The sequence below is a fragment of the Mesoplodon bidens genome (assembly GCF_964165515.1).
Source record: "Mesoplodon bidens genome assembly, chromosome: 11".
In the NCBI taxonomy this organism is placed as follows: Eukaryota; Metazoa; Chordata; class Mammalia; order Artiodactyla; family Ziphiidae; genus Mesoplodon; species Mesoplodon bidens.
Genome location: NC_138167.1, coordinates 95,009,115 through 95,035,072, shown reverse-complemented (window position 1 = coordinate 95,035,072; position 25,958 = coordinate 95,009,115). Strand labels below are relative to the sequence as shown.

The following is a 25,958-nucleotide window of genomic DNA, read 5'->3' as shown; positions in this document are numbered from 1 at the left end:
CACAGCAGTTATGCAATCCTTAACCATTTAACATGTGAAAAACTGTGCTATTTTTAGTATTAGAAATACTAGAAATAGTATTTAGAAATAGTGTTCTATTTCTTTTAAAAGTCATTGATAAAGGTTTTAGTGTTGTACTGCAAACCCCTTTCCCCCATAAGCCCTGTGTTTTTTATTTTGCAATTTTGCATAATTCATGATATTTTGGAATGCAAATGCCATATTAGACAAAACTGACTGTAGGATAAAAGGAGGAGTATAGAAAGCATCACAAAAGCAGTGAGAAAGATAAAATAGAGAGAATGGGAAAGCAAACAAATGGCAAGAGGTATTGGTAAGTCCAGTTACCTAACACGTGGAGAAACAGTTGGACAAATCAAAATTAAAAGGGCAGAGAGGGCTTCCCTGGTGGCGCAGTGGTTGGGAGTCTGCCTGCCAATGCGGGGGATGCGGGTTCGTGCCCCGGTCTGGGAAGATCCCACATGCTGCGGAGCGGCTGGGCCCGTGAGCCATGGCCGCTGAGCCTGCGCGTCCGGAGCCTGTGCTCCGCAATGGGAGAGACCACGGCAGTGAGAGGCCCGCATACCGCAAAAAAAAAAAAAAAAAAAAAGGGCAGAGAAAGACAGAGTCAGTCTTAAGATAGCATCTTAAGATACCAGTTGGATCTGCAGAATTAGTACTTCGAAAATATTACTGAACGTTTGTATTGCAGGTCCCAAACTTCTTATTATCTAGTGAAAGGTGTAAGAGATGTTGGAAAGGATCAAAGATCAATTGACCAGTTGCTCCTTCAGAGTCTTGATTCCCCTAACTGCTGGGATTGCTTGCTTGCGGAGGGATCAGAGCTGAGAACATGCCTTGCAATTGCTCTTAGTGGAAGGGAACTGCCTTTCCAAAGTTAAACCCCTCCGTTGGGGCGTGCGATACCACATACAATGCAGAGCAGTATTATTGCGAAGCTAATAAAAACCCAACATTTTAGACAGTTTTTATGAACACAAAACCCAAAAACATTGATAGTGACATTTATATAAGATACCATTATCTGTACATTGAACTGGGAAAAGCCTATTTATATTCATTAGACAGCACTTGAGAACTGATTTAGGGAGAAAGGCTAGAGTTAATTGCCAAACAATTATGTCCAAATTTGGGATAACTGAGGTATGATATTACAGGATTTCTGTAATAATAGCAGGATTTCTGTAATAATAAAATATCTTCGAACTCTGTACACCACTTACAAGTAATGAGGTAACCTTAAGCTTTAATAGAATTTCTGCCTCCTCACATTGAGAACTTCCTCTAGTCAATTAAAAAATGGCAATTTTTAGAAACTACAAAAATCATTAGAAAATACATTTTTGCAGTGAAAAATGTTTTATGTCATTGAAAAATTACATTTAAGATTTGAGTCCTTAAGAACTTTGGAGAAACTGAGACTTTTAGGTAATTACACGAAGTTGATTTGAACTAAAATGCAGAACATTGAATTCCCAGGTCATTTCATCTACCCTTTACCATATTACTTTTAATCAGAACATAAAAATCAAAATGATAAAATAACACATGCTGGATGGTATTGACAAGTAACAAGAATGTAGTGTGTGTATGTATAGCTATATGAATATACATACAACAGTACACACACACACACGTGTATAAATTCTACAAATATTTGTTCAGTGCAACTGAATGATGTTAATTTTCTAATTAGAAAAATGATTATTCCAAATCTGTGCACCTGAAGTCCATTAAAATCTTGTCTAAAAGTTGCAATTTTTTTAATGGGCTCAAGGTAAGAGAAGTTTAAGTAAATATAAACAGTAATCAGACAACAAAAATAAAACACTTTCAAAATGTTAACCTCTTCAATTCCTTTAAGTAACAGATGTGTACTGCATAGTCTTTATGCTACTTTGGAATTTAGTACTACCCATGGAAAATTTTTGAACAGTCCATTTTTCTCTGAAGTGCTAATTGACATTATATGTTTAAAAATGTGTAATATTTCATCTGTTCAATTCACCTTAAATATATTTTGTGCTGAGTTTAATATGTGTTTTCATAAGTTCGGAGTGGAAAGGTCATCTTAAACCTGTGGTGTATACCTTAGAAAAAGAATATATAACTTTGTTCCAAATCATTATTATCTTGGTCTACCTTTAAAATAAATTGTGGCACTTTAACATAAAGGGCAAATGAATGAATTAAAGGAAAACCCAATGCTTATTTTAAATAGCTTTATCGAGATCTAATTTACATACCATAAAGTTCAACCATTTCAAGTGTAAATGTCAACGGTGTTTAGAATACTTAAAGAGTTGTGCAACTATCGATGTAATCTAATTTGAGAATATTCTCATTACCCCTAACAGGAACCTCATACCCATTAGCAGTCCCCTAAGAGCAGACCCCCACACCCAGCCCCAGGCAGCCACTAATCTCCTTTCTTTCAATATAGATTTGCATATTATGTACCTTTCACATAAATGGAATCACAGAATAGTCTTTTGTGATTGGCTTTATTCACTGAATATAATGTTTCTGAGAGTCATTCATGTTGTGGCATATTATCAGTATTTCATATCTTTTATTGCTGAATAGTGTTTTACCATGTGAATATTCTACATGTAATTTATATATTCATCAGTTAATAGACAGTTCAACAGTTTTCACCTTTTGACTACTGTGAATAATGCTCCTGTGAACGTTTGTGTACAAGCCTTTGTGTGGACATACGTTTTCAGTTCTTGTGGAACTCCTAGGAGATTCCTAGGAGAAGAATTGCTGGATCATATGATAATTCTATGTTTAACATTTTGAAGAAATATTTCCCAAAGTGGTTGCCCCATTTTACATTCCCACCAGCAATCACGAGAGTTCCAATTCCCCACATCCTCACCAAAACTTGTCTTTTTATTACAGCCATTCTTGTGGGTATGAAGTGGAATCTCCTTGTGGTTTTGATTTGTAATTCCTAATGACTAATTATGTTGAGCATCTTTTCTTATGCCTATTGACGTTTGGTGTATTTACTTTGGGGAAATGTCCATTCAAAGTATTTGCCCATTTACTAATTGGGTTATTTGTCTTTTATTATTGAGTTATAAGAATTGCTTAATATATTTTGGATACAAGTCCTTTGTCAGATATATGACTTACAAATAGTTCTTTCCAGTATTTCGATTATCTTTTTTACTTTCCTGATGGCGCTGTTTGAAAGTGTTTTTAATTTTAATGAAGTCCAATTTATCATTTTTTTTCCTTTATGTGCTTTTGGTGTTATACCAAGAAGTTATTTCTTAACATAAGTTTATAAAGACTTCAATTTTTTTTCTTTTAAAGTGTAGAAGTATACACTTAAATTACTAGTTTTCAAAGGCAAAAAAGGCTCAGATGATAAAATGTTTTAAATATATATTTTGATTCAATCAATAATTATTTATTGAACACCTACTATGTGCCAAATGGAAGAAATTAGGTTTTAGGATTTTTAAAAAATATGATGATACATTCCCGACATTAAGGAAATTTTCATCAAGCAGAGAAGTGACACACAAACAAGCAGTTATTAAGTACTGAAATGAAATATTATCAGAGTTATGTCTTGCTTACATATTTGTGTTATGGAAGCAGAAAGAAGATACCTTTTGTGACACTCTTTGAGTTGGGTTTTTAAAGGTAAGCAATTATATTTCAAGTAAAATAAGGGAGGGGGTAGTTATTCCAGGAAGGGGAAACAACATGAGCAAAGGCAGGGAGGCATTCTCTGCAGAGGGATTATGAGTAGCCCTGTGTGCAGAGCAAAAGATGTGCTGTGGGGAAATGGGAGGATATGAGACCTGAAAGGGAGGGCCAGCATACATTAAGATGTCCTTAGCTTCTCATATGAAATAGCATGAACTTTGGGTACTAAACACAATGACAGAGAGTCATCAAAGGTTTCTGAACAGAGAAGTTACCTGTAAACATTTGCTGGCAACCTGTTCATCTCATGATCCTGGTGGTCTGTGTAAAGCCTTTGTTAGCTTCCTGTAGTGGACAATTTTTGCTTGCCTGCTCAGCATCCATTTTTCCTTCCCACTTCCCCACAGTTAGAGTTGCCAGATGAAATACAGGGTACCCAGTTAAAAATTTTTTCCCTTTGGAATGCACTTTATTATTTTCTTTTAATTAAAAAAATTTGTTTATTGTGGTAAAAGTCACATAATATAAAACATACTATTTTAATCATATTTAACTGTACAGTTCAGTGGCACTAAGTATATTCACATTGTTGTGCAACTCTCACCATCATCCATCTCCCGAATTTTTCACCTACCCAGGTAAATTTGAATTTCAGAGAGACAATGAAAAATTGTTCAGTATAAGATGTCACATGCAGTATTTGGGTCAAGCATATACTAGGGGGAGCCAAACCCAGAATGAAAGCATAAATTATGTGTTTACTTGACAAAGGAAACAGAAAAATCAAAAACTGGGAGACACAAGTGGGTATAGGATTTTTAAAGCCACCCGTTGTAGCTAGAATTGAATAGGCTACAGCAAGAAGATGGGGGTGGGTGTAGGTGGAAGGATGATATGAGTTCTTGAGATAGTGCGGGTTCTTGAGATCATTGCAGGACTTTGGCTTTCACTCTGGGTGAGATGGGGACCCTATGAAGGTGCTGAGCAGAGGAGTGGCATGATCTCACATTTTCAACGCATCCCTCTGTTTTCTTGTAAAAGCCAGACTGTAGGTGTAAAGGATAAAATTAAAGAGATGAATTATAGAGGCTTTTAAGTAATCCAGGTGGATGATAATGCTGGCTTGGACCAGGGTGTTAGCAGTGAAGGTTGTGAGAATTGGTCGTATTCTTTCAATGGATTAATACGTGATATGTGACCAAAAGCATAGACTCAAACATGACTTTAAGAATTTTGGTCTTCAATTAGAAGAATGGTGTTGCTATTTATAGAAAAGGGGGAATCTTCAGAGGAAACAGATTTGGGATTAGGATGGGGTAAAATAAAGAACTGGGTTTTGGAAACAAAGTTTGAGGTAACTTGTGAGATGTCAAAGTTAAGTCTCTTAGGCTGTTGCATGAGCCTGCAGTCAGGAGTAGTCAGTGAGTGTATGTTTTCTATGAAAAATTATAACACTGGATGAGATCACCTGTGGAGTCAGAGGGGAGGATCATCAAAGGTGACTAAGAATGTATCTTTAAAGATCTCTTCACATATCACTTTATCAGAGAGGTCTTTTATTCCTGCTATGTAATATGTATTTTGTTTGTTATCTGTCTCACTCACTAAAATATATATTCCTAAATATTCTTTCTATCCCAGGCTTAACCTGTATATTCTTGTATATTCAAATGCTACTCCATTTTCCTGCTTGAATATCAAATAGGCAGTCCAACGAAACTCGAATGTTCAAAACCAAATTCCTGTGCCTCTTCCCCAAATCTGTTTCACCTTCAACCTTCACCAGCTCAGTTGGTAAAAACTCCATTCTTCCATATGCTTCCACAGGCTGAAAAACTTTGGAGTCACCACCAAGTCCTCTCTTTTTCTCCCATCTCCTATTGAGTCTATTAGAAAAACATGTTTGCCTTATCTTTGCAATAGAATAAATATGACTCATTTTCATGCTGTCTATTGCTGTCACCTGTTGGGGAAGCAGCCTTCATGCAAACTGCCAACCCTCTCCAGGATTGCCCAGTCAATGTCCTGCATCTGGAATATTCCCCTACATGGAAGCTAGGTGTCAAGCTATAACTTGGCCCCAGATTCTTCTTCCTTATTAGGAGAAACCTTTTCCCTGTTCTAGGTATGCAGTGAACTTCCTTGTATTGCATGTGCTATATGTCACCTGGCCAGACCCACCGGTGTATTTGCCCCTCATGGGAAGAGAACGGGTCTTCCCCTGCAGCTTGAGAGGTGTGCGTGCAGTCCATTGTCCTGCCTCTGCTACCAGGAAGGACCAATTCCCTAGCCATGGGAGTTTTGTGCAGGCTACAGATGCTGATCTTGCTGCCTCTCTTCTCCTTTCTGTGAGTAGTGTTGTTCCAGTTGGAAAGATCAAAGGTTGGGAGACCCAAGTGGGTTTAGAATTTTCAAGGGGACCCAGTGTGGCTAGAACGGAATGAACTACAGAAAGAGGATGGGAGTGGATATAGATGGGCAGATGATGTGGGTTCTTGAGATCACCGTAGAGTTTTGACTTTTACTCTGGGTGAGATGGGAACCAGAGGAAGATTCTATGAGCAGAGCAGGGGCAATCTATTGGGAAAACATGTTTGCTTTATCTTTGTAGTACATGTGAACCTTACCCATGTATGCTACCTCCTGTAATGTCAAGGAGCTCCTTGTCCTCAGTCCTCTTTGCTGACTCTGAAACCCCAGAAGATGCAATAGGCTGAGGTATGTGGGCTCTGACTTCTGGTGGTTGGTACTGTTATGATCTTTGCCATCCTCCATGCAAATCCTCACCTAGGATTGGTAGCTGGTTTTTCCTGCTCAACACCAGCCCTTGTCTGCATCATCTACTCTCACCAGAATCACTGTAATAACCTCCTAACTGGTCTCTTTGCTTCTAACTTTGTCCTTTTATGTTCATTCTTCAAACAACCAGAGTGATCCATGGTGATCTTGTTACTTGATAGATAAAGTTATTCCTCTGCTCAAAACACTACAATGGTTTTTCATTCTACTCAGCACAAGAGTGAAAACTTACAGTGAGCAATAACCACTGCCCTATTCCCCCTCCCCTTCCCTACTCCCCTTCCCTTCCCCCATGCCTTTACCTCTCTGAATTCTGTCCTACTATTCTCCCATTTCCTCTCTTGCTTCAGCCACACTGGCAAACTCATTGTTCCTCTAATAAGTCATTCAGTGTCCCAAGTTACAGTCTTTGCTTAGTTCTTCCTTCTGCTTGGAATGCTCTTCCCCTAGTAACCGACATGACTAAAAACCTCAACAATTTCAAGGACGCCGATCTTGACCACCTTATTTAAAAGTGCAAACTGTCTCCATCCCTATGTCTCCTTAGGACTCTTGATCCTTTTGTGTTTCTCTAATTTTTTTCTTCAATAGCATTTATCATCTTCTAACATGACAAATGATTTACTTATTTATATTTATTGTTTAGTTTCTGCTAACCTCCTCCAACTTGCTGGATTATAAGCTTCAGGAGGTAAAGAGCCTTTATATGTTTACTCTTGGGTGTATCACAAGTGTCTAGAAAGATGCCTGGCACATGATGCAATAGATTTTTGTTGACTAAATAAATGTTTTGATTACTTCTATGTCTCTAGTGACCAAAACAGCATTTTCCACAAAAATATATTTGTTGGATGAATGAATGAATATTTCCATTAATGAATATGATGAGTTTTAGGAAAAACAGTAAGGATTCAAAAAGAAAAGGAATATAGAGACAATATACTTAGCTTTCATTGTATAAAGTTTATGACAGGGAATTTAATCTTTTTTTATCCTGTTTTAAAAGCACTATATAGATGAATTATCTATAAGAGTGGAAAAACTTGAAGTAAAATTAGGAAACCATTGTTATAAATTCACCTTAAAGTACATAATATGGTCAAAATAGACAGTCTATGTGTAAGACCAAGTGGAATAAATGAAGCCCCAGAGACCTCATCATGTCACAGTCACAGTGACTTCTCATGAGATGAAGCCAGGAATTTAGACATATTCTTCCATATTATACCAGGTAAAAAATGGAAATAGGTCTCTCTTTGAATTTGATAATTTCCGGCAAAATGACCTAACCATTAATATTTTTTTCACTCTACTTCTAGCTTTAGCATATATTAAAGAATACTCTAACATGCTTAAAAAACAGTGGTACAGTTAAATTACTAATGTGACCATTTTAATTCTGCATTTTATGCTCCTTTAATGGTTATTACTTATTTTGGGCATATATTTGTGGCCATACATTGCTCTCCTGCCAAAGAATAGCAGTTTGTTAAACATAATAATAAATAATTTTTCACAGTGCTTTTAAGTGATGAGAGTGCCTCTTGAGTGTACAGAATAGAGGGTATTTAAATTGCTATATTAACATAACAATAATTGATTTCTCCCTTGGATAGATATTTCTTGACAAGCTATTCCAGAGGATTTAGGAGCTATGTTAATTATAAATTTTTAGAGTTCAATGGTGCTGCCCATGCGGAATGAATATTTGGTTGACCTTTTTCATTTTCCTCAGGAGCTATTACACTTGACAGTAGACAATTTTTCCCCAGACTTACTGAGATATAGCTGACATATAACATTGTGCAAGTTTAAGGTGTATAAAGTGATAATTTGATGTATATATACATTGTGAAATGATGACCACAATAAGGTTAGTTAACACAGCCATCACCTCACATGGTTACCATTTTTATTTTGTAGTGAGAACATTTGAGATCTACTCTCTTAGCAACTTTCAAATACACAATACAGTATTGTTAACTATAGTCACTATGGCAGCTGATAACTTAAACTTTATTATGAACATATTTCTGAACTTGACTTGTACATTTTTGACACCTCCCTGCCCAAGGTTTTCACGACTAAAACATAAGTCTTGGATTCTCTCCTAATGAATTTCAAAAAGTTCTTTTTTCTTTTATGCATTTTACTTCTCATGGTTTATTAATCTTTCTAGATAAAATAGAAAAAGATGCTAAAGACTGGAAATTAGGAATTTATCTTACTATTAATTCAGATATTAGAGGCACAGATATACTTAAAATTCATCAGCATTTAAGGGGTAAACAATAAGCAGTTCCATTTCATTTTTGAAAATAGTTCTATAAAACTTTATGGTTAGAGATGAATTATTGACTGGTCAAAGAAGTTACACTAAGATTTTCAATCATTAACATAAATATCTAGCACTAATAATTCTTTAGTGGATATGAAGAAATCCTTAAAACAGGAAAGTAATATAATATATTTCATTCTGTGAGGAAAAGAGAAATGTAGTACTAAAGAAATGTAGAACAAAGAATAAAGAAAAAAACCCAAAATCCATAAAAAGGAAGTATTCATAGGCATAAAAATAATAAGTAACAAAACTTAGAGCTGATAGTTCATTGTAAATTCCATGAGAGCCATCAATGTATTAGGATGAAAGAAATATACATAACAGAATGAAAGATGGAACCAGTCAAGGATTTCATAGGCTGATAATGAAGTCTGTATGTGGACTATATGAATAAATCTGAGACCAGGCCTTGACCAAAGAAGGGACTTGGAAGACTTCAGTCAACCTGATACCTTAGCAAATATTTCCTTTTATTCCAAGAGATCGTTGTACTCCTCATTTTACTTCAAATACTCAAATTTGGATTTGCCTCCAAATCCCCATATAAGACTGTATCTTTCATTAGAATAATGACAAATTATAATAATAGCTAACATTTATTGAGTACTTACCCAAGAACTTATAGCTAAAAATTTTTCTGGCTCTAAGCTTTCATTTGTAACAATTACTCTATTTCGCTAACATTATTAAGTTCTGACTAAGTGTCAGGTACTGTTCCACATGCATTATGTGCATACACTCTTTAATCCCTGTAACAACCTATTGGATACAGAAAAGGAAACTGAAGCACAGAATATATTTTGCTTAAGGTCACACTACTAAAAAGTCATAAGATTAAGATTTGAATGAAAGCATTCCAGTTTCATATTCCTAGGAGTCTGTACTTTCTCTCTACCTACCCCTCTCCTTTCTTCCTTCTTTTGTCAATTTTCTCTTTTTCTTTTTTTGTTCATTTGCTCTTGTTCATTTATCATTTCATTTATCCATTCATTAAATCTACATACTGTTTCACTTATTCATTCATTCAATCACCAAAACTCTGTTTAGCTTCTACCATATGCCAGACACTAGGTTGGGTGCTCAGAATATGAAGACTCCTGCTTAAATGCAGCATAATGTGGGAAAAAAGAATAAACCAAATAAAGCAACCAATTAACCAAATTCATAAGGACCAGATAGCAGTTCAGCACTGGGGATTCCTAATGCTTCAAGGCTATGGCTTTTGGGCATCTGCCTACACTGCTTTTGTTAATCTCCATATTGCTTTTAGCTCTCAAAAATCAGACCTGACTTCAGGTTTCAAATCTTGTCCAACAAATAACAACATTTTGTCTTTGATTTGAAATTCTCCAGCACAGAATTCACAGCTGTTACTTCTAATTCCATAATGACTCCTTAAATCTGTTTCATTATATGTAAATCATTTATTTACAATCCCTGTAAACCTAGAGCCTATAACAAAACTGAACTAATATCTGTATTCCACATCAGTTATTCTCAACCATTAGAATCCTTGGAAGAACTGAATAAAAATATAGAATGGAAACCACTCTAGACCATATCCAAGGGTGGGGTCCAGACATATAATTGTTTTTAAATCTCCCTAAGTAATTGCAATGTTTAGTTGAGGTTAAGAACCACAGATCCATATTATCCAGGTACTTTACTAATAACTGTATCTAATTTATTCATCAAACCTAAAAAACTGGCATAAAGAGGAAAAGCTTCAAAGTAATAAAATAATAAAATTGTTGGTGAAATAAATATAATAAAAGATGTGATAATAGACCCAAGAATAGCAGACCCTAGAATCAACTAATTATTTTTTAATGTAATATTTCAAACGAACGACTTGACTTTATCTTTTATTTCTGAAAGATGAGAAGAAAAAAACCTCTATAATAGAATTGCCTAAATATTGCCCTGCTTGGAAGGTTTCTAGACCAGATGATTTCTTTCTTTTTTTTTTTTAATAAATGTATTTATTTTTATTTATTAATTTTTGGCTGCATTGGGTCTTATATTGATGACATTTGAACAAAGCCTTGATGGAAGTGAGGATACCCACGCAGATATCTGGAAGAAGGGCATTCTAGACGGAAGGAAGAGCAAGTCAGAAGTCAACAGGAGGCCAGTGTGGCTGGGGTGATGGTGGAGATGAAGTCATAAAATGAGGAAAGTCAAATCATGCAGAGCCTTGTGTAAATGGGAAACATTTGCAGAGTTTTGAGCATATGATTGACACGTTATCAGATTTATGTTTTGAAGCATCACTCTGATTCATGTCATGTTAAAAATAGACAATAAGGGCCCACAAGAGAAGCAGAGAGACTTGGAAGGAGGTGATTACAATAATCTAGGTGAGAGATGACGGTAGTTTAGAGCAGAGTGCTTAGTGGAAGTGATGAGACGTGGCAGATTCTGGATATATTTTGAAAGTAGAGCAAATAGAATTTCTTTACAGTTTGATGTGGGGTGTGAGACACAGGGAGGACTTGAGGATAACTCCCAATTCTTTAGATTGAACAACTGGAAAGGTGAGATTTCCATCACTTGAGATGGAGAAGATGCAGGGAGTTTTGGAGGGGACTATCAAAAGGTAAGGTTTTTGACATTTTAAGGTTCAGTGCCTTTTATATACACATGTGGAGATGATAGATGTTCAATAGGCAGTTGGATATATATACTTGGTTGTAGGGTCTATAGAGGTAAAGATTTGTAAGTCATTAGCATATGGACAGCATTTAAGGCTATGAGGCTGAGTGAAATCACTGAGAGAAAAGATGGAGAACCGAGCCCCAGGTCACCTCAACATTAAGAATTCAAGAAGAAAACAGGCAATATAGCCAATATTTTATAGTGACTCTAAATGGAGTATAATCTATAAAAATACTGAACTACTATGTTGTACACCTAGAACTAACACAATTTTGTAAAGTAACTATATTTTAACAAACAAACAAACAAACAAATAAATATTAGAGCAAGGTGTGACCATGAGAATGTAAACTTTCTGGAATTTGAAAAAATCTTGGAAAGTATATAGGAGTTTCCATTGGATGGGGATAGGAGTTTAAAGCAAATTTAATGTAACTCTCAGGATAAAATAATCTCACTGGACATAAAGTACATATCTAGATGCTTAAAAAAAGAAGTCAGGAAGAAGAATATGATCCAAGAAAAGAGACTGAGCCGCTGGTGAGGGAAGAGAAAAATAGAGAGTGAAGTTTCCTATACTGCAAGTGAAAAATAAAGGTGAATCTAAAAACAAACAAACAAAAAAAGGTGAACAACTATGACATCAACTCACGAAGGGCTGAGAATTGGCCACTGTATTTAGCAATATAAAATTAGTGATGACAGTAACAGGAGAGGTTTCTGTGTAGTGGTGGAGCAAAGACTTTCCTGGAATAGGTTTACAAAGAAAGCAAAGAAAGCAACTGGGGACAGTGAGTAGATGACCCTTTCGAAGAGCTTTGCTGCACAGGGGAGTAGAAAATAGAGCAATAGCTGATGGTATAAGTAGGACCAAAAGAGAATTTCTTTTAAGTTGGAAGAACTTTGTATGTTATAGGAATGGGATGGATGAAGAAAAAAACTGATGGCAAAGGAGAGCACAGTAAGAACTGCTGGAGAAGTACACTTGACTAGATGATTGTGGAGACATCACACGGTGTAACTCACGGGTGTAACAAAGTTTTCTTTGTCTAAGGTTTTTTTTTTTTGATTTTTTAAAGACTCATGTTCAGTCTAATAAGCTCTTTCATGCTTTTAGACACCTGGACAGATTTAAGACTTTGCTTAAAGTAAATACTCATATTTTGAAATCCATGAAATCAGGTAGTTTATATGCTACCTTTTCCACCCATGTTCACTTTTAATATTTGTATACTTGTTACACTATTTATCTCGGCTCATTCTGCTCACAAGCTATGGGACTTTGAGCCAGTAATCTTTGCTCTACAAACATGACAGGGTTATTACAGGAATCCAATACAACAACTATGTAAAAGTACTTTTGGCAAATGTAAAGGGCTTTGTACAAGTTATTTATCTTGTTCTCATTGGCATGTAGCCCTTTTGTTAATGAGGTTTACAGACAACTTTGAAGAACAGTCTGCCTGTCTTTAAAAGGCCAGAGCCAGCATTAAGGAATATTTTTCAGAATACTCATTTTGGCACGTGCAATTCTCCTGTAAATAAAGGGAATTTCTGGTCATACAAGTTTAGGAAACACTGTGTACTATGTTTCCTCTTGGGCAATTTTAATAAATTTTAATAATTACTACAGTAAAGATAACAGTTCAAAATTGTATAGCATAATATATATTAATATTCTTGTCCTGAGAAATCTCTTTTTTGGGGGGAGTGGGTTCTGTAAAACATCCATTACATTTCTGGGGAACTCGTGCTTCATGAGAAATGTTAAGATGGATAAACTCTACCAAAGTGAATAATAAAATTAGGCCAATTGCAGAACATCTGAATGACAGACTTAAAAATTCTCCTGGATTGGCTTAAAGATCAGACAAAGCAATGAAGAGGGAAGGAAAAGTATTTGTTCTTTTCTATATCCATATAAGAAAGCAGAGTCCCTGTCACAGACTAGACACTCAAATTATGCCAATAGGACAGAGATAAATGAACAAACTTTCTGTCAAACTCTTGTGAATCACTCAGCCTCTTAAAGTCTGAAACTATCCTACTACAGCAAAAATTTGTTCTTTCGGCTTCTCTCGAATCTGGGCTAATAATATAAATGATACTAGATTTGTTATTAAAGTTAGAGGAGTCAGGGCTTCCATGGTGGCGCAGTGGTTAAGAATCTGCCTGCCAATGCAGGGGACATGGGTTTGAGCCCTGGTTCGGGAAGATCCCACATGCCATGGAGCAACTAAGTCCGTGCGCTACAACTACCGAGCCTGCGCTCTAGAGCCTGCGAGCCACAACTACTGAGCCCACGTGCCACAACTACTGAAGCCCAGGTGCCTAGAGCCCATGCTCCACAACAAGAGAAGCCACCACAATGAGAAGTCCACGCGCCCCACTTGCTGCAACTAGAGAAAGCCCACACGCAGCAACAAAAGACCCAACGCAGCCAAAAATAAATTAAAAAAAAAAAAAAAGATAGAGGAGTTAATTCCACTTTCACTTCCCATCTATTAAAAGAATAGTGAAAGCATAAAAATCCAGTCACTGCATTCAGAGAGAGATTTGTTTTGAACTTAGTAAATTCCCATACAACATTAGAAGATTTTTACTTCTTATTTTTGCCATTGTATATAAAAGACGACTTTTGGTCATAATCTTCCTATCCTATAAAATTGATACTCAACTCCTATAAAATTGATACAGTCTAACTTCCTGTGCATATGGATGAACCATGAAACAGCCTAACCTTGCCTCTTCTGGGCCCTTTTCTAGCCAATCGTAGTCCTCTAGGCCACTCCTGCCTCGTATATCGAGGGCTATACTTGGACCTTCTTTTTGCTAGGAGGTGTGCCAATCCCAAAATGGCAAATTCATAAACCCTATAGTTCTGTTTGGTTTCATTGCTTGAAAATTCAATTGATGAATTAAAAGGGAAGTATACACTTTATTATCATGTCATTATGAGAAATAGGATCACTATATAGGGGATCAACACACAGAAGAAAATGTTCTGTTAGGGCTATTCAGATGCAAAAAAATTCAAATGATCATTATCTTTGATACAGAGATGAAATTGGGGCTTAACCAATAATGCATAAAATAAGCCACAATTAACAAAGAACTGAATTTTTGGATGAACAGTTACTGGCAGTAGTTGACATGGAGTGAAGAAGGCATATAAAAATGGGCAAAATACAGTTAATATCTGGACACATCCCTATGGATGAGGGCTTTCAACTGGAACATAGCAGAGGTCTTTGAAAGAATAGCATTTGTGATAAATGGTATCTTATAGTATTTTTAAATAGATATGTGATATATTCATAAGCCAAACATTTAAACATACAGCTAACAGGTTTGTATGTGACTATGTAGAATCTGTGTATTATGGTATTTCATAATATGGCACAATAGCATGAGGAAATAAAGGTCTGTTGTCATTACTGAGGTGCATATTGCTCACATATTATATTAACTTTTTCTACTAGCCCATTTTTGTTCTTGGTGGTTCAGTCTAAAACAGCCTTGTATCACTAAAAATCCACAAAACCCTTAATTTTGGTAAAGGCACATCCCATATTTCATCTTTTATAAAACTTCAGCTCAGTGTCCTTCATGCACAGAATGCAGCCATTAGACAATTACTAGATTTTCTGATCTCAGAATTTTTCTTGCCACCGATTCTTCATTTTGTTTTACACGTTTTTGGCCAAGTTCTTCTGCCTATCTGGCATGAATTAAAGAACTGAAAAAATGCAAACAAAAATATATTTCTGATTTTATATGTATTCAGCCTGCACATTTACATATTACCCAATTATTATGTTGCATTTTATTAATTTAAAGAACAGTCACAAATTAATGTCAAATTCTAAGAGGAGAGAATAACAAGAGCAACGCTTTTGAAAAGGGAAGCGTCAGCTCGGTTCATTCAGAGGACCTAAGTTCAGAGTGGGGTGACAAGCAGAGAAGCTTGAGAGGTGAGAAGAGGCCAGCCAGTTTGGAAAGGACCTCCCATGACGTGCCAAGGATGTGTTGTTGTGTGATCACTGGAAAGATCAGCCACCCTTAGCTGGGAAGAACTACGGCAATTCCTCAGTCACTAATGAACAAAAAATCTCAAAATGTATTGCATGTAGTAAAGTGTAACTATTGTTTTGTGAAACTTCAGTTTCAGTTTTACACCCACATGCACACAGATGTATACATACACATGCACACATACGTGCGTGTGTGCGTGCGTAGTAAAAGGTTGCAACTAAATCATATTTCTTACAGTGGGTAGCAGACAGGTGGGTCCTTAGTGTTTGTGGAGCCCAAGTCAAAAGAGCAAAGAGAGGCCTACATGCCGTAACTCCAAATATGTAACAATTATAAATCAAGCTAACAAACTGTCAAATAAAAATATGTCCTACTATCTTCCTTGAAATAATACCTTCACACTGGCTTTTAGGCCAGAATGAATAATTCTCAGACCACTTGAAGTTCCACACCAGAACTTAGTTACCCAGATATGGCCCTGGACTGTAGCCTGCTCTCCTTCTCTTCTCAGCCTCAGCTCCTTCCAGAATACTGGTCTGTTTTACTTGTATATATGTGGATACCTCATTCAGCACTTTCAAACTCCGTGAGACCCAAAAAACAGGCATCCCTTGGTCTCTTCTTAGGTCCAGGGATGGGTGCACTGGAGGGCGGGCAGAGACAGATGTTGCTGCTAGGAACAAGCTCATAAAGGCCCTGAAGGCTCAGGTCTGTTTGGTCAGAAAGTCTGGGCTGCCAGGAGCTTGGCATGTGGTCAAGAAGGGGTGCTGCTGTGGCTCACACCTGTGCAGTTTCCCCTGGTGCCATGGACTCTTCATGCTTAGGGAGAGGCACAGAGGGCCAGAGATAGACCTGCTAAATTGTGGACCCCTCTTGCCCAGGTTTAAAAGCCATACTCATAGTAGTTAAAAATTTTAAATGCCACTGCCTTGGAGCATCTGTTCAGAGTAAAAAAATATAATAGAGATTTTTGGGAAAAAAAGTAAGGGATTAAAAAAAATCATACTCAAGTAGAATAAAATAATCAACTGTAGACAAATAAATATGTGTAATTATGAAAGACTAAAAGATCAGAAAAAAATAAGGTTGGATTAGAATGAATTTTCAAAAATCAATAATAACACCTAGAGAAAGAGTCCTGGCATGAAGGAACATGAGAGTACAAAGGAGGTGAGAACACTGAGGTTCTCGTCCTCCTCTGGACAAATAAGTCATTTAGTTTATCTAAGTAGGCATCAATTTCATTGTCTGTAAAATTAAGAAAAGGAAAGAAAGTCTCTAACTGCTTCAGAAGTCTTATATGTGAAAAAATGATAAATGGACATAAAATTGTAGTGCAAATGATTTTTTAACAAGTATCTAATCAAGATGCTTCCATGTTTAAAACACTTCTATGCTTTCCCATTGCTCTGAAAATAAAATTGGACTCCTTACTACAGCCGACAAGAACTTAAATGATCTGGCCCCTGCTCACTGTCCCTGGGTGCCCTGTCTCCTGCTTCTCCCTCTCCTGGCAGCTAGACTACATTACCCTGTCAGCCTTTCTTCCCAAGATTATGCCCAAGAAGCTCTTTCCCACTGTCGGTGCATTTGCACTTAGTGTTTCCTTTGTTTCAAAAACTCTAAGCTTTTCCATTAACCCTCTGTACTCTTTTGGGTTCCGGTTCAAACTCCACCTCCTGAGAAGCCCTTCAGTGCCATGTCTACCTATCTTCCCCAACCACCTCGCACCTGCCCCTTGATCACACCCACCCCCTTTTACATGTATGTACTTATTGTCTGTGCCCTCACCTGTCCTATTCATTAGCGTCCCAACCAGCCAGAACAGGACAAATTTCCCAGCACTTCAGTAAGGTCACCGCTAAATATTTATTGAAAAATGAATGACCATGAGAACACAGTATTCATAAATATTATAACCATACTGTTTATTGCTTGTAATCAATGTGTCAAGAATTTTGGCATTCATAGTCAGTGTTTCTATTCTTTACAACGAAGCTACAAGTTAGGCATGACTATTTACCTGTAACTGATACTCAGGGAGGTTACAGAGTAAGGACACCCAGGTAGTTACTGGCAGAGATGGGATTTGAATCCAGGTCTACTGACTTTAAACAAGTCACTGTTCCACACTGTCTCTCTGACACTTCCTGTCACAATTAATGTATCTCTCCTTTAAACTCTAGTATCATTTTTGACACCACTTTATTCATCATGTTTTGCAATATTAATTTGGGCAGATTATTTTCACTGCATATTATTTTCACTCCTGCAAATTTTACAGGGAATGTCTTCTGAATCTCAACCACTGTCTAACATACTACTTACCCACATTACTTAGCAAACATTTGCAGCTGGAAAAAATAATTGGAAGTACAGAATATATGAGCCAGGAGCATTACTATCTCTTTGACAAGAGAAGCATGTTTATTAAAATTTCTTTTTCACAAGTTAACTCCTCTCTGGAAAGCAGCAGGAAGAAAGTTATGGATCTTAGCCCTGAACTTTTAATGAGGTAAAATTTAGTGTTCTGAAAATTTTTTTATTATCCCGTGGATAATTATGTTCTTCTAGAACACCAATTAAATCCATGGCACACAGAAACAAAATTGTTTCAGTTAAGCTTATTTTTTTCTTTTCATTTTTGTTTTCAAAATGTTGGTAATAATTACACAACTTTTCTATGAGTAGTAGGCCTGTTTCAGAGTGTGCTTTTATGAGACTATTTTTATCAACTATTTTGTCAACAGAGTTTTCAAGCCACTGCTGTAAAACCTCTCCTGTTGGTTAATAACCCACCCTGACTATGTAATTTAAGTAACTTTACTGCCCTAAACAAAGGGCGATCCTTGTGACTAGGATTTGCAAGTCACTTTCTGACAGCTCCACAGCACCTGACAATAGTTTCATGTTTCCTCCCCAACAATCCCTCTGCAGTTTATACACTAATACTACAGTCATCCTACGCTGATAACCTTCGCTACATAGACACTCCCCAAAATAATATTCTCTTTTCCTTTGTTTTAATATACCTTTTAAACACTTGTTACTGAAAAAGTAAGTGTTAGGATTTAAATTACAATCCTATAACACTTGCTATTCAATGGTGTTAACATACCTTAAATAATCCTTTTAAAGGGGATAATTTCAAAAAGATGATTTATAATGTTCAGGTGCATAATTTAGCAGTATTTATAAAGGGATGATAAAAATAATAATTAGGATATTATTTCAGCTTTTATAAAAAAATGTCAGCAGTTAGAAGATGAATAAGTTCTGGGGATCTAATGTACAGCATGGTGACCATAGTTAATATTGTATACTTGAAAGTTGTTAAGAAAGTAAATCTTAAATGTTCTCACCACACACACACACACACACACACACACACAGTGATGAATGAACTAATCTTATCATGGTAATCATTTTACAATACATACTTATACAAAATCATCACACTGTATACCTTAACTTTACACAATTTGTAGAGCAAACCATCACATTGCACACCTGAAACTTATATAATCTTATATGTCAGTTATATCTCAATAAAGTTGAAAACGAAATATCAGGCAAAGAAATATGATAAAAATAAAACTTTTAAAGTGCTTTCTTGAATCATCTCAGGGGTAATATGGATTAAAGCACAGTTTATTTTTAAAATTAAAAAAAATATGACATACATTTTAGGATTACATTGCAGGATAGGGGCACGATATTTTTAAAAATACTAGTATATCATTATTTCAAAGCATTTGGAAATCACTCTTCCTACAATTCTGGGAAATTTAAAAAAGTATGCCTATAATTACAATGTTTAAAAATCTTTAGTTACATCTATAAAAAAGTGTGAGTGAGTTAGCAATGGCACAGAATTTCTCTTCTACCCTGGCTGAAATGCCTTCACCGAGAACTGGAAGGCAAAGAAAGTTAAAGACAAGTACTTTAAGTCTTCAAATACTCAGAAACCTCCACATATATACCACTATCTGTTGAGTCCAATAGAGACAAACATCATTTATTCACAGGTCCTCATCCTAATTCTGTAATCAGTTTCTGAAAATTAATCTGACATGAATTGTCTTATATTCTATAATGACTAAATATTTAGGGGTTATATCTTAAAAAAATAATATTTGAAAAAAACTACATGTATGAGTACACCACTCCCCAGAAGTACTAGAGGAATGCTTTAAGCACCAAACGGTTTGTTAGCGAATAGACAAGATCTTAAGTTCCTTATGCCTTTGAAAGCATATTTCTTTAATTTTAGTCTAGATTAGCATAATATGGCATCACTATATTTTGAAGACTTCTAAGAAAAAGACTAGATGACCATAAAGTCCATTTTCATACTCAAACCAATGTCATTCTGTAATTCTCTGAGGAAACGTATAGCACTGTATTATTGATGACATAAGTAAAATGAAACAGTAATAGTAAAATGACATGTTAGTTTCCTAAACTGAGGATTGTGTGCAAATGCCCTATTCTAAAGAGCTTGGTGGTTTATTTACTGAAGTAATGTCAGTTTACTTATCTGAAGAAAAGAGAAATAAGTCTTATTCAGATTTGAAATATAGCTCATGAAATCTAGCTGTCAGATTGTAGCTTATTGTTAATACCTAGCTTAAGATTTTTATAAAATACATTGATAAAGGCTAAAATAGTAAAGCCTTTAATGAAGAGTTGTTTGCTTCTCAGCCACCAGAATTGATGGCGGTCTCAGGAAATGTCTGGTTTACTTGGCTTCTTTTGCTTTTACAGTTGAAGGAGGAAACATAAGAAGCCCCTCCATTTGTTTCAACTGGATAAATGAGGAAGTGCTCAATTTATTTTATGATAAGAAGTCTAGTGCTATTTGTTTTGTGGTACAGTCACTTGCTTCTTTTTTTTTTTTTTTTTTTTTGCGGTATGCGGGCCTCTCACTGCCGTGGCCTCTCCCGTTGCGGAGCACAGGCTCCGGACGCGCAGGCTCAGCGGCCATGGCTCACGGGCCCAGCCGCTCCGCGGCATGCGGGATCCTCCCAGACCGGGGCACGAACCCGTGTCCCCTGCATCAGCAGGCGGACTCTCAACCACTGCGCCACCAGGGAAGCCCAGTCACTTGCTTCTTAATCGCTATGTTTTAAAACCTCCTGATATTCACAATGACACCAATTTAGCTACCTGATTTATGAGGTCTTGATGATTAAGGAGCTCAAGCATCCAGGGCTATAACTTGCAAATATCCAGGAGATGGTCTAAGTCTCATGCACAGGATGTGCAAATGCCTATGTAATCTTAATCTGATTCCAGACCTACCAGCAACTGACTTTCTTTGTCTTGTGCCGGGAACAAGTGGTTCAGCACAGAAAAGCGCCAAACAGACTGTTGGTTTCCTTGGCCTGGGTCTATGCCCCACCCAAAAGGAAAATCAATTTCTTCTAAAAAACAGTAAAAGTCTAATGACTTAAGATATCTTTTTATGTAATTTCTCATTAACTGGAGTACTGCTGTGGTCTTATCAAACACATGGAAAATAAGTCAAATAAGATATTATAAAAAAGTTTTTGCAGTGATAAGCCACAGATTAGTCACGAATTGTACATAATATCACTTATAAATCAAAATTATTGTTACTGTATTTTAAACAGTCCTGGATATAGATTATTAACATATCTATATAGATATATAGATATATTTAGATATTTATTCAATTTATAATTTATTCAATTATAGATATGTTCAAACAGATATGTAATTAAGTTCTTTTAAAGAGAAGTTAATAGCAAGTAATGAGAAATTCAAATATATATATATGCATAAATCCACACATACATTATTTTTGAGAGAATCAAATTAGGAGCAATTAATGATAAAGGAAATAATAATGCACTTTTGATCAACAAGTCAAAACACAGTAATGTTTATTACATGAATTACACAAATATTTCATACTCATGTCAAATGATATAGCAAGTAAACACTTCCATGTAAGAGCATGTCATATGTGTCATACCTTTTCATGGACTTTCTGGCCAGGTTCCATCCCTTCAAGATGTTCTGACTCTGTGGATCCCTCACTTGATGCCAATTTTCTTTGTATATGAACATTTTGTTCACGCAAGGCAACAATCTGCAAAATAAAAGCACTATGCCTTTAAAATCTAAAATAGAGTATGAAGTATAAGAAAACTGAGTTTACTTGAATGTGGCTAAGAACTAATGAATACAAACAAATAGTCAGAAAATAAACATTGAATTTTACTCATATTATTAGTTCAAAAATATTTCTAAAATTTAGGCTAGCATTTCGAATAATATTTATAGGAATGTGAAGTTAAGAAAATATTTTCTAGTTGGAAAATGTATCTATCTAGCTTGAGATGTTTTTAAATCAGTGGCATGATCCATGTGTTATTAATTCAGAAATTACTTTTTAATTTAACTTATGAAATGTAATAAAATTTGTATTAGTCTGAATTTTTAAAGTATGAAAGAAAGATAAATCAGAAAATTGACGACTAAAAACTAATTATGAGCACATTCATCTTCCCTAAGAGACAGCACGTCTGCAATTTTAAAACAAGCAAATAAAAAGGCTAGACTTAAACAATTTGTGCCACTATCATGAGCACTTAGAATTAAATTGGTCTCACTGTCATTATTTTAACGGCCATTATTTTAGCACTTCTAGTCCAAATATAGTTAATTTACAAAAAAAAAATTTCTCAGAAGGCAATTAATTCTTGCAAAATTTTAGCTCAGATTTATATACATGATACTTTGAACTAAGAAACAGATTCTCAGAGAGTTGTAGTTTAAGTGATCTTAATAATATACAGAGTGGAAAATCACATTCTAGCATTTAAAAAATATATTTGCTATTTATACATATTATTTTGAAAATATTTTACATTACATTAATAGCATAAATTATTTGTTTCTTGGCAAGTTTTATTATAGTATCAACTCAGATATTGAGTCAGTATTGGTTCTAGGGGAAATCAATGTCCATAGTTTTAGTACATATTAAGCATATAAGTTTAATATGATTCAATATTTATTGAAATTTATATTTATATTGAATATTTATATTAAATAAATATTGAGTCATATTAAAATTATATGTTGAAATTATGAGACCAACATGTCACACAGACAAAGAATTATCAAGTAAACAAAAGACATCGAGAGATTGGGTATGTGTCCTGCTGCCTGCCATTGCTGCCCACATGCCAATGATATATTCATGAGAAAAAGTGATTTTGCATATGACCTCCAGCAATTCAACACATAACTTATCATTTCTTAAGGGCATATCACCACATAATGAAGAACAACTCTGTAAAAGCTCTTCTCTCCTGTAGTACTGCAGTCACCAAAATAATTGGTTCCCTTACTCCCATTCTAGCCCATCTACAATCTATTATCCACAAAGCAGCCAGATTCATCTCTTAAACTTAAGTTATATTGTGTCACTCTTCAGCTTTCCAAAGAACCTCTCTGTTTTCCCAACTTATTTAGCATAATTTTAAACTTCTTAACAAGGTCTATAACACCCTACATGATCCCTTCGGCCACAATGGCCTCCTTTCTGTTCCCCAAACGGACCTGGCACTTTCTCACCCAGAACTGAGGAACTTGCAGATTTTCCTGCCTGAAGGATTCTTCCCCAGCTCAGACTACAGCTGACACAATCTCAGCTTTCAAAAGTCAGCTGAAAAACCTACTTCTCAGAGAAAGTGTACCTAGCCATTATACTTTTTACAATATATCTGTGTTTATTTTGGTGTGTATCTTACTCATTAAAATCTAATATTTTACTCCTTTATTTACTTACTCACTTTGCTTGTTTATTTAGCTAGCAGAAGTTCTAACAATATCTCATGGCAAAATAATTTTCAAAGGAATACATTATTGAAAACAACATTTTCATATGAAGCAGCACATCACATTAGTATGTGCAGGGATTCAATATAAATGTTAAATTAAATAATAAATGGATATAGAAAAACAAAGAATATAAACCTAATTCATTCAGAAGTAACAAAAGATAAAGATTTACTGTGCTTGAGAATCATCAGACGTTCCTCTCATGTTAGTTAGTGTAGAAATGAATTACATCAAAGGAAAAACAAGAATGAAATAGTCCCTGGGTATATCATTTTCATATTACATTCTTAACATCTTTCTCTTGCATAAAGCAATAATATTATATTATAATCAATACATAATAAAACTTTATTATGAATTTTTTAATTATTGTATGCTGACATTTCACTAAGATAACATCCATGACTTAAATATGTTAAGACAACAGTAACAATACATTTTAAAATTCTATGCTTTTTCTTCCATTATTGAATTAGAAGTGAAGAGAGACCTTTTTAAAAAATATTTAAACATCAAACTTAACTCTCAGTTTACAGAATAACTTCAATTTGTTTAGTAGTTCAGATAAATATCAAATACACCCTGGTGCCTATAATAAAGCAGGCCATCTATAAAGATTTATTGAATGACTCAGTGAAATGATAAATTAATGACCTTAAATAAGAAAAGTCAAAACACCAAATTCACATGGAAGATCTTATGCAAATATGGTTGTGCCACTATATTAAAAAATTACAAACTTCCAGTTTTTCATAAAATATATACATGACAATTAATTCCAAGAAAGACAAACTTTTCAACCACTAACATGCAAACTCTACTTTTTCTAAAAAATCAATCCTGCAAATTAGATTTTTGAAACTGGAGAATTGATGCAGGATCCTCTACATTCTCTATCATTCTAATATGATTATAGTCTGTTCTATTTTTGCTCAATAACAAATTATCCTGGGTAGTTATGAAAGCAAAGCCTCAGCATCTGATTTTATTGTAGGTGTTAATAAGCTTGATTCTTCTTCCTTTCACACTGGGGAAAGTGAGAGGTTCTCTCCTGCGAATACAACTTTGGGGGTTGGGTCTGCTCTTCTGTGTGTTCAAAAGGGCAGAGAAGGTCACCTAGAAATCTGTAGCTTAAGGTAGCACAGGCCTCTTTAGGAAATTCTCCCAGCTGGCTTGACAAAGGAATACAGTAGGTGGCTTCAGAAGTGGTTTACAAATATAGCAAGCAGAATGAAAGTGGCTGATAGCCTTAAAACATTCTCTGGGCTCTACTGACAGAAAAAGCTGTTAAAGGGAGGGCTCAAGTGACTTGTCTAGAATAGTTAAGTAGGACTGGATCCCTCACTGTTAAATAGCATGACCTATTATAAATAGGATGGCGTGGTGATTAGGACAAATCACTTCTGGGGAGTCTCTGTTGCTTACTCAGTTGTGACATAAATGCCACAATGCACTGGAAACCCACTATGTGCCAAGAACTGTGTTGAACTATTTTAATCTGCAAATCAGGTCTTATGATCCACATTTAACAAGTGATTAAACTGAGATAAAGAGACTTTAATGAGAACTAAGGAATCAAAAGTCCTTGTCTTTATACTTTTTACTATGTCACATTGTCTCACATGGCTTTGCATTTGGGCTCTATTAAGTCAGGGGAAGTTAATGGTGGGTGAGGACGGGGAGGAAGCATTTCCTTTCGAAGCACTGCTACCCTCCCACCTTGGAATCCTTTGTACTTCATTGAGGTATGGACCCCTCCCTGGACAGATTCACATATAGGCAGAATTTTGCATGCATTTCCACACATACCAATCCACTGAGGCCCATGGAACACTGGTCAAGAGAAACTTTCCACAGTCATTTTAACTGATCAACCATGATTTGTCAAGTGTTTGTTCACACTTATTTTTAAAATGCCCAGAATTCATTCATATTCCTTTTGGTGACAACATCTTACATTTTCACTGGGGAATTTTCCTTCCCCACTCTAATCTTAGAGAGACTGTCAATCAGGGGGCCAGAGCTCATGGCCAATGGGTGGGCACATGATCTAAGCCAGGGCAATTAGAACATGCCTTGAGAGAAATTTCTGGCAGAGATATGGGGGAAGAGTCTCCTTTCTATTATGGAACGTGAGCTGGTGGGATATGATCAGAGTTCTGTTTGCCATCAGTTCCTCCTCATAGAGAAGCAGGTAGAAAAGCTGGAGCCCTGATGAATTACTTCTGCTGCTGATTTTAGCCATAAATCAACTCTATCCCTGGCATTTCAGTAAAATGAGCCCAAAGTTTCCCCTCTGTGCTCAAACTTGTTTGGATTGGTTTTCTGTCATTTGCAACTAAAAGTGTCTTTGCACTTATTTGGGAGGTGGAAATGTGCCCTTCTGGCCAACCCGAGCCAGGTACTTCCCAGACACCTCTCCTGCTCCTGGAGGTCCATATGTTACAGAGATTTGGGGTGTGTTTATTTAAAAAAAGACACATGCAACTCATGGGGGTGGGGGGGAATTTGGGGATCAACCGTTAACGAGTTCGCATCTGATATTACTCAGCCATAA

General features: G+C 35.8%; 1 protein-coding gene across 7 annotated transcripts in view; it reads right to left on the bottom strand.

The window, feature by feature from the left end:
• PPFIA2 (PTPRF interacting protein alpha 2) overlaps window positions 1–25,958 on the bottom strand; it is a 402,262-nt gene that overhangs the window by 121,220 nt on the left and 255,084 nt on the right. For all 7 annotated transcript variants that reach the window (XM_081249916.1, XM_081249918.1, XM_081249917.1 and 4 more), the window contains one exon: window positions 21,525–21,641. In XM_081249916.1, the coding sequence (XP_081106042.1) occupies window positions 21,525–21,641 (117 nt within the window). The remainder of the gene's footprint in view (window positions 1–21,524; window positions 21,642–25,958) is intronic.